At 38.3% G+C, this 15199-nt stretch overlaps 1 protein-coding gene across 6 annotated transcripts in view; it reads left to right on the top strand.

Annotated features, from left to right (window-relative positions):
* LOC110968659 (protein MTSS 1-like) overlaps nt 1-14684 on the top strand; it is a 92858-nt gene extending 78174 nt beyond the window's left edge. For 2 of the 6 annotated variants that reach the window (XM_051955105.1, XM_051955104.1), the window contains 6 exons: nt 621-718; nt 2322-2547; nt 7816-8067; nt 8528-8692; nt 9200-9356; nt 9742-14684. In XM_051955105.1, the coding sequence (XP_051811065.1) occupies nt 621-718; nt 2322-2547; nt 7816-8067; nt 8528-8692; nt 9200-9356; nt 9742-10388 (1545 nt within the window). In that variant the 3' untranslated portion in view covers nt 10389-14684. Of the gene's footprint in view, nt 1-620; nt 719-2321; nt 2548-5539; nt 5648-7815; nt 8068-8527; nt 8693-9199; nt 9357-9741 lie in introns of all 6 variants that reach the window. The other 4 variants (XM_051955109.1, XM_051955106.1, XM_051955107.1 and 1 more) reach the window with 2 other exon arrangements.
* The last annotated feature ends 515 nt before the right edge of the window (nt 14685-15199 follow it).

The following is a 15199-nucleotide window of genomic DNA, read 5'->3' as shown; positions in this document are numbered from 1 at the left end:
CTTTCATCTTTGCCAGACTTATTTTTCAGGAACTTTTTAAGCACATTTATATACTTTTTTTCTGTCGTTTTTGGGCTTTTTTCTTGGCTTTCTATGTCCAAACCGCTCACCAACTTGTGCTCTTTATATGAATTTTTGCAAACCACTTTTAGAAGTTTGTTCTTTTACAGTCGTAGTTTATGAGAGATGGAATAATAAGATATTTGGTGCTTTTGACCAGAGCTGTGAAGTGAGCTAATCATGTTTTGCAGGGAAAAAATAGAAAATATGATATAACCCTTGTTCCCCTAAGCTCACCTGCTGCTTTAGGCTGCTTGTTAGTTTAACAGATCTTAAATTTCATACGTCAAATATTGATTTTATAACTCCTTCAGGGACACTGTTGAGCCAAAATACTTCACCTGGATACAACCTGATCAAATACCTGCATTGAATAAAGGGGAATTCTTTTCCCACAGTTGATAATTGTGGGTTGCAGGCTGCTGACAATGGAGGCGAAACTCAGATCAGCTGTTAAATTAAGAGCTTTTACCTGCAGGTTGTTACCTCATCTGGATACTAGTATCCTCCCACAGGAGCTTTGTTTCTAAGGTTCCTGCTTCTTGTTTCTGTCCATCCAGGTGATCGTCGACCTGAAGGGCTCCGACTGCACCTGGTCCTACCAAACCCCGCCTTCGTCACCGAGCACCACCGTATCCAGGAAGTCCAGCATGTGCAGGTTAGTTAGGGCTGCAGCAAACTGGCTTCAGGGTCTGGACTCTGCTGCCTCCTTGTGGTGTAAAATGGAACTGTAGCTTTCCTCATCTGTATCTGGGAACTGTTGAGCTTTTTAAAGAGGAGAAAAGTTCCAGATTTTTGTGTGTTTTGCTGCTCTGTCCTGTTGTAGAACTCTGAAAAGTCACAGTAACTGTATCTGGAGTCCTCATGTGTTTTATAGAATTAACTCTACATGGTATTAGAACTTTTTTTTGACTATTGGCATGTTGTGGGCTCATTTTTGAAATATTCAGTAAAAATAAACTAGGAGAACATAAAACTTAATTAATCCCGAAGGAAATTCTTTTGCCAGATATTACTCAGAAAACAAAATGCTTCTGTGTGACCCACCTCGAGCCCACTGAGTTGCAGATGTTTTCTGTTTGACACATTTGTTGAGACAAGATTACAAAAACAAAAGTCATTTGTTGAAATTTTTGATGGTGAATGTTCCTAAGCTTGTATTTTGTCCTTTCATTTGAAGTAGTGAACGACTTTAGGTGGCTGAATATGTTAGACATATTGTTTTATGCATATTTTTCTCTAAAGAAAGTGTTGATCTGATGTTTTCAAGTTCAAAAGTATGTTACGCATTTGCAGTAACCACATAAGTCATGGGAAAATGTCAAGTTGTCTCGTGTAGTTTTTTTTTTTAACCCTTAGGGGTCAAAAATGACTCGGTGAGGTTGTTTTCGTGAAATATCTTTGTAATGAAAAGTTTTATCATCTCATATTCCAGCTGTTCATCAAAAAACGTGTTTGATATCATTCCATTTAAATTTTTAAGTTACCTTTTATACTTTTAAAGAAACTGGAATATTTTATTATGACCACAAGCTCTTTATCACTGACAATATCATACAAGATGTGACGCAAACTTGGAGAGGTGGAGAGCAGCAACAGCTGGAGGAGGAGTTGAAAATGTCAACAAAATGGATGTTTGCATTCTTCTGTTGCTGTTCTGTGTAATATTCTTCTTTTTACTTATCAAAATGTTCAAAATGTGTTATAAAGTGAAAAAGAAACATATTTCAATATTGAAATCATTCTTGTAAGAAATATAATACAAACAAATAATGTAAATTGTTATTCTTAACCAAAATAGCAAAAACAGCATAAAAACACAGATTCTTATACGAGTCACTTATGGAAGAGTGTAGTTTACAATCACTTGTGCATCTAAGGGCTAAAGGGAAAAAAAAACAGCTTTAAAAACATTAGTAAATGTAGTGCTGAGTAGAGAAGCAATCAGATATGTAGGTGCATCACTAAAAATAAAAACAAGTAAGCTAAAATAAGGCGAGAGAATATATGTGATACTGAGGTAGCAAAATATGACACAATAATAAAATGTTGTACATAGAAAATGTACAATATTGCATCTTACATGGACCACCTGTGGGCAGAACCATGTCTTTAAGCTAAACTTATCAGCTGCTGGACCAACTTTCACTCGCTGGACATCAAACTATTCCTGCAGTTGGTAGTTTTAATATTTTAGTTTAAATATTCTCAGCAGTAAGCTTCGTCCTCCTGACATCTTCTCCCTTGTCTCCGTCCCACAGCAGCCTGAACAGCGTGAACAGCAGCGACTCTCGCTCCAGCGGCTCCCACTGCCACTCCCCCACCTCACACTTCCGTTACCGGGCCTCTTCTTCCTCCTCCTCCTCGGTGCTGCCCCAGCAGACGCCGGCCCGACTCTCCTCTGTCTCCTCCCACGACTCCGGCTTCATGTCCCAGGATGCCTTCCAGTCCAAATCGCCGTCGCCGATGCCTCCAGAGACGCTGCACGTGAGTCTCGGCTCAACGTTTCTGGTTAATTAGCAGATCGAGACGAGCAGATACGTACGAAAACGTGAATTCTCCTTTAATGTAGGAGGTCTGAGGATGCTGTCTGGTTACTGGGATACTGTATGCTAATTAACTGGAAGCTGCAGCTCATCTGTGTGTGTTTATGTTTGCTGAGTCACTTCAGCTGCCACAGAGGGCAGTCAGATGTTTCCTAAGCTGGGCTTCATGGGAAAAGTGATAACACAAAGAAATCAAGCTGCAACAGTTCTGTATTTCCATGAACAATCGTTTCCTCTGTTCCTGTGGTTGATGGTTTGTTTTTGTACCAAAACCCAGAAATGTTCAATTCCCAGTCCTGAAAATCAAAGAAAAGCAGCATTTTTGCTTTAGAAAAGAGGTTATTAATCAATATTTTAAAAAAAAAAAAACAGTTGTGGAATCTTGTTGTATTTGGATAATTGTTGCATATTTTAAAGAGGTTTCTTCTGTTATACTGCAAAACAAAGCTGGTTTAAGGTAATCATTTTTCATAATATAGAGAATTAGCCTTATACCAGATGAGGAGCATGTTCAAATGACATTCAAGAGCTCCCACTGTTCTGAATCATTTAAACTGTGTAAATTTATCCTTTTCTCGGCACAAAAACCAAAATGTTATGCAATTCTAACACTGAACTACACTGTACTACACTGTACAGGATGTGGATATTGAATAATGCTGATTTCAATGAAAAACACTTGTATTTCAGTTCCTTTCCATTCTGGTGTTTTCCTGAATTCAGAGCAGTGCAGTGGTTCACCTTCCACAAATTTTCTCAGAAGTTTTCCCTTTACGTCGAGACTTGAATTATCCTTCTGAATTTAAAGCAGTTTCTGGGCTTTTTTTTTTTTTTTTTTGATGATGATTTTACATTTTTACTCACTGTGGGCTCTTTTTTTTTTTTTTTTTTTTTACAGTAATTTAAAGTCCTGCACCTCTATGGAAATGGTACTATGGCTAGAAGTAGAGAGAATTTAGACATGGCTCTTGTGCAGTATAATATAGCTATAATGTCATAAATCATAAAAAAAAAATAATTAAACAAAAGTAGAAAAAAACCCAAAACCAACATGTGCAATATTTTTCCATGTCCCTTCAGGTGTTACATAACTGGAAAAATGGTTGCTCCGCATACTTGAGGCTGGTCACAGCTGACTCAATAATAGCTTATAAGACACACTATTGTTCAAAAGCATCAGATAGCCTTTCAACACTGTTATTCTTTTATTGTATGCACGTCGCATGCCGTTCCACTAGGGGGCCCCATTACTTCTGTGGCACATGTTATGGTTATTTAGAGTGACCATGTTTCGGCGGGTGGCACATGCTAGAGGCTGTGTAACCTGCTAGAGGCAGTGGACCATGCTAGAGGCATAAAAAAATAAATATCTTTCTGAACTAAACGTGGAGCTATCTTTCGAACTAACAAACACGACTAGCCAACACAATGTGTCATTTGAACATAGGAGTGATGGTTGCTGGAAATGTTCCTCTGTACCCTCTATGTACATTAAGAATGTCTAATCTGTATTTCTGATTAATTTAATGTTGTCTTCATTGAAAAAAAAATGCTTTTCTTTAAAAAAATAAGGACATTTCTAAGTGACCCCAAACTTTTAAACAGTAGTGTATGTTGATTTTTTTATGTTTTTACTCATTTTGATAGGGCAAACAATTTTTTTTATTAGCATTTTTAAAAATGAAATATGCAGAATAAAGTAATATTGATGAAATGCCACAATTTTACACTGAAATGTGGACCATTTTCCAACAGAACCAATAGTTAAATATGAGCAGTACCTTTGAAAAGTTAAAAATCTGATGTTTTTCTATTTCTGTAACTAATAGAGGATGACCCGCTGCACTGTTTCTGTTTTTGCAGTTTCTGGTTCATTAATGGTGTCATTTTGGCCATTTTTGGGAAGAAAAAGAAGATAGACTTCCTTACACAGCTGATGGCAGGTTTTGGTGTTCGGGTGGTTAAAAGGGAATTCTAAAAGTCGCATGGTGCTGGTTCAGATGAATAGGGAGGACGTTTTTCAGCCAAAAACTACCTGATGAAGGATGAAGCCATTTTCCCAAAGCTGTCACCTTTCTTCCAACTTCTTCTCGCAAAGTTTCTGTTTGTCGTAGAAACTCCATCTACACTTCAGTTCTTCATAATAACAAGAAGTCCAGCTTTGTGTTTTTTTTAACAGCCTCAGCTTGTATATTGTCATATTTTCACACACAGTCACCTGTCTGCTCATCAAAGTCTTGATTTCTGAATCTTTACAATCTATACTATGCAGTCACAGCCAACCACAGAACCTTAACTTTCTCCTTAACTTGTTCTGTATGAGAGCTGGACAAAAATCTGCTTTTAGATTCCTTCAGTGCTTCTTTACTGAGCATCAATCCAACGTGACAAAAAATATGCAGTCTTTATTTCTGCCATAAACTAATTTCAAAAATAACCAAACATGTCAACTTCATCATGTTTAACTGAGCACTAATACAACTTTTCATATATTTATGGAGTTACACTGAATTAGTCCTAATTTTCAAACTAATGTGGAACCTTTTAGGAGAATAGAATAGAATAGATCAATATTGTCACTGTTGCAGAAAACAATGAAAATCAGTTTATTACTCTCCAAATGGCAGCATTAAAAATAAACTATATAACACACCCTAAAAAATATACACAACATAAGAGTAAATATGATTTTGACTCTGTTCAGCCATCAGTCTTTAGCTTCTCATTCCACCTGCTGAACCTGCTTCTGCTTCCTCTAACACCCTTTATTTATCTAAATCACGCTTGTACTTGCTAATTCTTCTGCTCTGCTTTAACCACTAACCCGTGTCGTGCTTTGTGTTTGTGTCGATCTGTTTTCTGTTTCATCCTGCAAACTGCTGCCTCTGCTTGTGTTCTTTTTTTTGTGTTCGCTGTGCGCGACTCTGCTGCAGTCCAGTGTTTCTGCTTTAACCTCTCAGTCTGTCAGTGAGGAGCCTTCCTCTTCTTCCTCCTCCTCCTCCTCCTCCTCTTCCTCACCCTCACGCCTCGAGCAGCAACAGGTGAACAACATGTGGAAACACACAAATACACACTTTAATGTAGCCACCACACTGGTCTGTTTTCTTCAAAAAATTGCTTTTTGGCACTGAATCATGGTTGATTTCATTTGGCTTTTTGACAAGAATTTACAGAGAAAGACTGTTTCATGTGAAAGTGAAAACAGATATCTCCAAAGTAATGTCAATTAATCAAAAATAAAAAACATAAAATAAGTGAGTGAACATGTTGAAAAGCGTTAAAAGGGGAAAAAATTATAAGGGAGACAAATACTTCCATCAACACATATATATGTGATAATATAATGAATAAACTAGTCTTTGTATCGTCAGATAATCAGTAAATCTAAAGCAAATGTAAATCTGTTTTGTTTTTTAAACCAATAATGGAAAAAGTGTTCCTGGTGTCAGAATAAAAATAGATAAATAAAATGTGATCTAATTCGTTGTTTTTTTTGCAATAATTTTTTTAAAAAAAGAAAATAATTTTGTGCAACGAACAAGAGAAAACCAAACGTAAACAACAAAAACATTCCTTTCATCATTTCTCATTTGGGAATTTTCTTTATTAGATTTTTTTTTTTACATCTTACTTGTGTAAATGTAAAATGTAAAAATGTCTAAATGAAAGCCAAGAACACTGAATTACCATTACTATGCATCTTTCTTTCAATTTAGCTTGATTGACACGATTACATTTTTGTTTTCGATTTGAAATTAAAAGACAAAACAAAAACAACAACAAAAACATATGACGTCTGATTTCCCAAACCAAAAATGGAAAAAAAAAAAAAGGGATTGCTCAAAAACCCAACAAGGATGATTGATCGGTTTCTCATGTTTTGACACCTGAAACAGTTTTTCTATTATTGGTTTTGAAACAAAGAACAAATTTCTGTTTTTTTTTTTTTTTTTAAACAAAGCATCCAGTATGGGTTATTTAATGATGACCAGACTGAAACCATGTTGACCTGTGTTCATGTTTGTAAAGGAAATTAGCAGATTTAGATTTTATGTGAAATTTAAAAACAGCTGGGGTTCAATATGTTGATTTTAAATATTTCCAGCCCTTAATAAATCCAGCTTTGTTCAGTGTTTAACTATTGCTAGCGACATGTCGCACCTCGTTCTTCTGTCATGTTTTCACCTCAACAGTCACAACCATAGATATATACAAACACTAGATGGCTCATGAGCGCTGTCAGCCTATGGGGAGCAACGTCGCCACATGGCGGCCATCTTAGGACAGGGCTGCTCGATCACTCATAACATTAAAGTCAATGGAGCATGGATTTTAAAATCACTGTAGATTGCTCAATTTTCAACCGATTTTACAACAGCTTGGTTTGTTATAAACGTCAGAGATGTACTTGTTTTACTGCTTACATAAGAATAATTAAAACCATTGAATTCATATAATAATAAACACAGATATCAGCTTTTTCAGCATAAATTGATGTAAATGTAATTTTATTATTTAGTATTGCACTTCTTTATTACTATCAGCTTTCTAATGCATAAATAAAAACAAAGGTCAACCAAAATCAATGCACAACAAACAGAGATGTTGTCTTTTCTTTTCATGAACCTGGTGACTACATTACCCACAATGCATTTCGGCTGCAGGCTAACTAATCCAGGCATAGATGTATACAAACAATAAGTCTAAGGTCTCAATCAAAGTCTCTTAACCAGCAAATAAATACAACCACAACCACAAAGAATGTAATTTCACCTAAAGATTCGGTTCTCAAAAAACGTTGGTCTCAGGAAAACCTAATAATTGAAAATCAGATTGTGAGTAACACCATCTTCAATGTGAGTAGCCAGGCAGAAAAGACACACAACTATGCCGCATTTTTCAAAACGAAAAGCTGCGATTTCGGAATTGAGCCCGAATCATAGCCACGTTAATAAGGTTTGTAATAAACTAAACCGTTTGTAAATCAATCAAGAATTGAGCGAGTTATGAGTGTTAAAGTGAGGAAATCATCCACCTTACCATTGACTACAGTACAGTGCGCCAGAGCAGTCCCCTGTCCTAAGATGGCCGCCAAGTGACGACGCCGCAGACTCCGTCTTGAGCCATCTAGTGTTTGTATATATCTATGGTCACAACTATCAGCTTTAATTTTTGGATTGTTTCTGCCTTCTTCATCCATCACCTTCAGTTGCCGAACGGCTTTGAACATCATGCTGCCCTCTGTCTGCATGGAGTGGTACTGCAGACCCAGGACATCCACCTCCACCCTTCATACCTCACCTCCTCCTCCACTACCTCCCCCATCTCCTCGCCCTCCTATTCGTCCATTTCTCCCACATGGCCATGGTGTCGCTCAGGCTTCAGCCAATCAGGAGATTATCCGCCTCTCAGCCCCTCAGGGCTTGGAGTGATTCTGTCATCCAGAGTCCCATCCTGGAAGGTTTGACCCACACTCCACCCCGACCTCCTCCCTTTTACCTCCAATATATCCTGCTTACATCTTTGCCCCCTTGTTTTGATTTTATGTCCTCTTAGTTCAATCATTTAGATGTTATTTTCTTTGTCTTTTTACTTTGAACACAACAGATTTCAACCATCTTGTATTTTGGTTCATCTCATCATTACATAACTCGGTCAGGTTTGTAATTTACAAGCTCAGCTTAAATCAACTCTACTGTCACATTTCTGCAAAATGTCAGGTTTCCTACAACAATCTTTATTTAACTTAAAAGCAAAGCCGGTCTATTCTTAGCATTTCGATTCGTGTTTCATTCAGCGTACAAAATGTCAAAATTACTAACAGTTTCCATCAAATATCACAAAAACTCAACTTAGACCAACTATTAAGGGAGATGGAGGTGACAGAAGCTTTGTTGTTTCTCATTCTGTCTCCCTTGTAGGACTGGGCCAAACCGGGCCCGTATGACCAGCCGATGGTCAACACTCTGAGGAGGAGCAAAGACAGGCGAGAGACTACAGATCCCAGCAGCCACCAGGGCACTGATGTCACCACACCAGGGGAGGAGCCACAGGGGGTTAAAGGAGGCTCACTGACTTCCTCTAAGGTCAGATGGTGTTTAAAAACATTTTCTATTCATTTCTGGTATTAAAAGCCAAACAAATGAAAGTTACATTATTTATTGGCATCAGTTTGATTGGACAGAACTTCTTTTTGGTGATTGGTCATTTCACCTCAATTCACCAAATTTAAAAAAGGAATTGACACCAGTTTGGTCAATAGTAGTTTGGATAATTGTATAAAAGCAGGGTTGTACCACTGATCCTGCAAAATTTCAGGATCCTAGCTACATTATTTCTCAAGTTATGGGACTTTAAACATTGCTTCACACATTAGTGGAAGAAAATGATGCAGAAATCGACATGACCCCAACTTCTTTCAGAACTTTTAACCCCAGATTTTACACATGGTCACCTTAATCAATATGCACAACTTTTAGAAAAATCTGTCAAATTGAAGATGGTGAACTGAGGTGGATTGACCCTGATAAAAGAATTACAAAGTGCCTACAAAACAAACCAATGCCTCTGTGTGTTCATGTTGGCCCTGGCAGGTGGACCGGGAGGCCCATGAGGAGTTGGCCAGAGCTCTGGCCCGAGGCCTCCAGCTAGACATCCACGGCTCCAGCAGGGACTCGCTGCAGGGCTCTAGCGGCTACAGCAGCCAGACCAACACTCCCTGCTGCTCAGAGGACACCATCCCCTCACAGGGTACACACACACTTTCATTTAATGTTTAGTATCAATGTCACAACGGTCACATGACTCCACTAGAAGCTAATTTATGAGGTACATCTCGTGCATCTGGCGAATCACACTTGGGTTCATTGCTTGATACTTAAAGAATATTCTGCATTTTTCATCTTGGCACTACAGATGTTATGATTAAGTTGACACAGAAACACATGGTGCTTACAGTGCATAAAGCATAAAAATAAATAAATTCACAGGAGGCGTAGTGCAAACAGCATGTAGCAGAGCAGCAGCTGCTTCAGATCCCACCCTGACTCCCCAGAACAATGACTTAAAAATCAAATACCTTTTGTAGACGTGCCATTAGATGTGTTATTCTGACCTTATTTTTTGTTCTTCTCAGTGTCCGACTGTGACTACTACTCTGTCGGTGCAGATCAGGATGGTGAGCAGCAGCAGTCGTCGGATTTTGACAAATCGTCCACCATCCCGAGAAACAGCGACATCAGTCAGTCCTACCGCCGCATGTTTCAGTCCAAACGTCCTGCTTCCACTGCCGGTCTGCCCTCTAACCCCTCAGCTGTTATTACCCCAGGGGTTGCCACCATTAGACGGACTCCGTCCTCCAAACCCAACTTGCGGCGTCCCTCTGGGGGCCTCAGCTTGGGGCCCATTCCCATCAAGCCCCCCATGATCCCAGTCAAGACCCCCACTGTGCCTGAACATCCCAGTTTCCCCACTCGATCAGAAGATGGCAACACACCACGGACTCCACTGAGCCCCCCGACCAGCCTCTTGTCACCAGGCAGCAGTGGGCCGCTGTCGCCAAAATCCATCCCCTGGGAGACCCAGTACCTTGGGGAGGGATCGGATCCTCCCACCCCGCCACCACAGCCCAGCGGTCGGGTTGAGTGGGAACGCCGTCCACTCCCGGAGCTCCTGGAGGAGACGGAATACGGCGAGGTGGAGGACTTTCTGGTGGCCATCCGACGAGGCGTCAAGCTCAAGAAAACGATAACCAACGACCGATCAGCGCCAAGTATTCACTGAGACTACAAGGGTTGATTCGACTTGAACCATTTTGTGTCCCTAGTTGGATGTGCAGTTGGAGGGACACAAAATGGTTACTGCTGAGTAGAAGCAAATAGGAGCTACAACATAAAATGGGTGGTGAGAATAGGAAGAAGTTGCCTGTAGACTCTTATCAAGGATCAGTTTTAAAATGTCGCAAGTTCCTTTCAGCAATGCCAAATTCTGATTAAAAACAATCACTCAGCACCTTTACTATTTGGCCAAAGGGTACTTACTGTGTAAATTATAGATATTTGATTTGGGAAGAAAATGAAAAGGTGTTTTTTTGGCATCACAGTCTGATTTTACTTGATTTTAAAATCCAAAGTGATACAAACTACAGTGAATCTGTCAAGCTAATGCACGTGAAAGATTTTAACTATTGGTTTAACCTGTTGCACATGTTGAAGCAAGACAACTGGAAAATGGCAATACTTAAGCAAAACTGTCTCCAAACAGATTGAGATCAGATCCAACAAGACCTTTAAAAGGACCCTTTTACAAGCTGACAACTGTCAGTATTGCACTTCCTTTTTGAGGCAACTACTGGGAACACTGATCCGGGATCATTTCTTAGGGCAACTTTGTTACGTAAAAGACAAGAAGTGAAAGGATGTTCCTGTCAAATGGGAGTTGTTGCTTGGACAAGGTCAGTGTTGTAGCAGAAAAGGCTTAAATGAAATTAAATGTTACTATTGCGAAGACAGATGAAGTGGAGGAAAATTCTCAAAGAGATAGTGGTTGGCTGTTAGGAGTGATGGAGTATTTTCAAAAAAATCAAATCATTATTTGTATGTACATATTTCTATTTTAATGTGTTTGTATGCTTTTGTTCATCATAAGCTCCTTTTACATCCCCGTAGTCTCCCATTTTCACTTAAAGGTGCCAAAAGCCTGTGTGCTGAAGTTAAATATTCTCTATTTAAGTAAAACTATGCTGGATTTTCTTGATGTACAAACATAGGTAGAGAGAATTCCACTTCTACACAAACGGAGTGTCTGTATACGTAGGGTAGCATCTCAAAGAGTGGTGTGTAACCAGTTACAGTTGTTAATGCCACAAACAGTAGATTGACCTGCATGTTCTTACAGTTTGCCCCAGTATAAATAATCACTTTGCTTTTTGAATTAGATCCATGAACAAATAAAGCCCCTAAAACACCCTGCAGTGGATACAAACTGTATCAGCAGAATCTGAGATGCCAACAACTCGTTGACTGTAGAAAGGTCCTGCCTTTGATTCTGTAAAATCAAAGACATTGAAAGGGACTGTGAGGTATTTATTTCCTTTATTTCAGATTGTGTTTTTTTTATTCAGTTTTTTTGTGAAGCACTTTGAAAGTTTTGATCAAACTCAAAAAATGTTCAAAAGCCAAGAAAAACTCAATCGAAGGTTAAAATTCTTATTCTACAATATCATTATTAGTTCTTATTGGAGATAAGTGGTGAGTTTGTTGGCGTCCGTCCCTGTTCATTGTTGAACTATTAACCTACCAACTATGTAGCAACTGCGCAGTGTGCATTAGCAAACGTAGCAGTAATAGAGGCTATTTCCACAGTTTGCGTGTTACTACATATTACTGTAGTAACTGCAGTAACGTGGATTAATGTATTGGTCTGTGGTAGTGAAGCCTGTGTGCTGATTTAGCCGGCACACATGTAAACAGTTGTGGACGTTATCTTAGTGAAGCTACTACTGAATCAAAGCGTCGGTATTGGGGCAGTGTGCTGCAGTAAACTGGATTTAATACCTAATATATGGGAAATCTGAGGAATATCATTTGGTCTGACATAGAAAGATTGTTTTATAATTAGAGACACTCCATAGTGACTAATTTCACTGTTGAATAAATGAACGTTTAAACTACACGTGTAAAAGTAACAAAAGCTCAGAAAACAATAATGCCAAACAGCAAAAGAATATTCACACGACGCCTGGTTAACAAACACAGGATAGTCAACTCTGGTTGGGGATTTAGGTTTAGTTGAGTCAGTTAACACAAGTACAGCCTGACTATGTAAAAGACCACAAGAGAATGGTTATACTCTTCAAAGTCACACTGAGACTAACTCCAGTTTGTTCACTGTTCCAGTACTGAGTTTAAAATGGAGAACAAGTCAAGTATACAAGTCTCCACTAGAAGGTATACATTTTTTATGGACAGAGAACAGGTACACCACATCCTGTACAACCTGGTCTGGAGTCGAGCTTGCTTTAGTCCTAAACTGTTTGTGCTTACTAGCCATCAAACACTAACTGTTCAGTATAAAGAGGACTTTCAGGTGGTCACTGGCAGCCATGATCGAGGTCACTAATTCTTTGTCTCTGAAAGCTGTGCTTTACATCACATCTCATTAACTACACTGAGCAACAATATAAATGCAGCATGTAGTATTTTATTAAATTAGATCCATTATTTTTGCCATAGTGGAATAAGCAGTTGTTATTTCAACACAATGGAATAGATGCTGTGAAATAAACCATGTAGCCACAGGAACGGACCTGAATTCAGTTGGTGAAGCAGAAGATGCATTAATACGTTTGTCAGTTTTAAAATACTTGTACTGCAGCTAATAGTACACAAATTACAAAACTGATCAATCTATTGGTGTTGATCACAGCAGCCAACTTAATAACTTCCTGTTTTATCAGCAGTTGCACATCTCAAAAACCTAAATTCAATCCTTTTCTAACCAAAACAATAGAAATCAGATTTTTCTTTTGTAAGTTTTTCTCAAAGTTAGGCAAGAAGACCACTTGAATGATTTGAATGCTGCGTTTATATTTTTGTTCCGCAGTTTATGTTTTTGTTCAGCTGCTTAAATTTCTGAGCTTAAGAATTGGCTGTCTTGAAGAATTTAAAGGACATTTTCCTAAATTGCTCACCAGCTGATTTTAAGTAAAAATCTATATTTTCTATGAATTTAAGTTATGCTAATGGGTCATTCCACCTGAATTCACCATTTAAAAAAAATAAACAGTTCACACCTGACCTCATATTTGTCTTTTTTCTGTGCTGTTAGTAAGAAAAACAAGTACATTTTTACTAAGAGTTTTGTTTTTTAGTCAACTGAATCAATATTCACCACTTTAAAAATAAAATCTCTCGAATTGAAGATGGTCATGCATGGGGTGTTCGGTGAATTAAGGCGGAATAAAACTAATTTGTGTTTTTGGCCTTAGCTAGCATGCTAGCAGGGCTACAGACCTGTTTGAGATCATCAGTGTCTGCACCATGCCCTCCATCATGGCTCCACAGGACTGTGACCCAACTGAAACTTCCTCTGTTAGCTGTGCTGAAACAGACGACGAGCAGAACCTGCAGCGTACTAATATTCATGTAACTACAACAACTGTGTAAAAACTGTAATAGCTTTCTACATGTTGAATAGCCCCACAAGTTAATGGAATCTGTATTAGCGGGAAAAATTAGCTGAAAAACACGAAAACTCCACCGTTGCTACCAACCAGTCCTAACAGTGCTAACAGTGTGTCACGACATTATTTACCTATTTATTCATTTAAATGTTGTCATCCGTTTTAATTTCACATTTCTAAACCCCCTGCTGTCCTGTTGAGCTATTAAATATATTTAATATGCATGTTGTCTTTTTTTTTTAGTTGAAAAAAAGATTTATTAGTTGCTTTTTCCCGTTTCTTTACTGGAACTAATTATTTCCTCAACTGGAACACATTTTTAGATAATCATCTAATCTGTTTCCCTACAGGAATTATTAATGTTTCATATTTTAATGTGTCGCCATGTATGATGACTGAAGCCTGTCTGTTTTATATGCGTTTTTTTGGTGCAGGTTTACGAATAAATTTGTGTAGCTGATGCGATAACAAGCGTATGAAGCTGAATGTTCGAGCCTGTGAAGACTGTGTACGTTGTTGATCTGAGGACACACACCGAGGATGTGAAAAGCGAGTTTTTAGAAATCATGTCCATTAGTAGCAAAAACTCCTCTGCCTTTTTTTTCTTTAGAAACACCCAGTTAGAAAAATCCTGTAGTTAAAGATCGAAGTAAGCTAAACATTACTTTTCGTGTCCTCGGTGTGTTTACAGGCCGTCTGTCCCTGAGCTGTAGCAGCTGTCAGTGTGTCTCGACCCTTTAGCCTTTAATTTAAGAACAAGTTGCCAAATTTCTTAAACTATATGCTAAATGATGCTCTGGGTTTCATTTTTTGTAAGATTTTCCTACTTCAGGTGCTCTGCTGTAATGGTTTCCCTCGTGCATTTCCTAAATAAATATTACCAGTCTGTCTCTTCATGCAGCCGCTTTCTCTCAGAGTAAATGTCAGTTAAATGAACCCTCTGAATGTCAACCAGTTTGAGTGTCTTTTTGCTTATGTTACACTTTTATTCACTGTGGGTAATTTTTCACTGCAATATAAAGCCCTGCACCTTTATAGGAACAACACAACCATGCATAGAAGTAGAGAGGACTCAGAAATGTCTTCTGTGCAGAACAACCTTTTTAGAATATCTTAAATCGTTCAGGGAGGAAAAAACGAAACTAAAGTAGAACTTCTCTGATTAAATACTTAAGAAAAATGTCAAAAAAAAAATAGAATCAGGATGCATTTTTTCAAGGTATAACGGATAAAAATGGTGACTCTACACATATACATACACTACCGTTGAAAAGTTTGAGGTCACTTAGAAATGTCCTAATTTTGGAAAGATGAGGTTTTTTTTCCAATAAAGATAACATTAAACTAATCAGAAATCCAGTCTAGACATTGTTAATGTGGTAAATGACTTTTATAGCTGGAAATGGCTGAT

The sequence above is a fragment of the Acanthochromis polyacanthus genome, chromosome 11, assembly GCF_021347895.1.
Source record: "Acanthochromis polyacanthus isolate Apoly-LR-REF ecotype Palm Island chromosome 11, KAUST_Apoly_ChrSc, whole genome shotgun sequence".
NCBI lineage: Eukaryota > Metazoa > Chordata > Actinopteri > Pomacentridae > Acanthochromis > Acanthochromis polyacanthus.
This window is presented reverse-complemented; position numbering and strand designations above follow the sequence as displayed.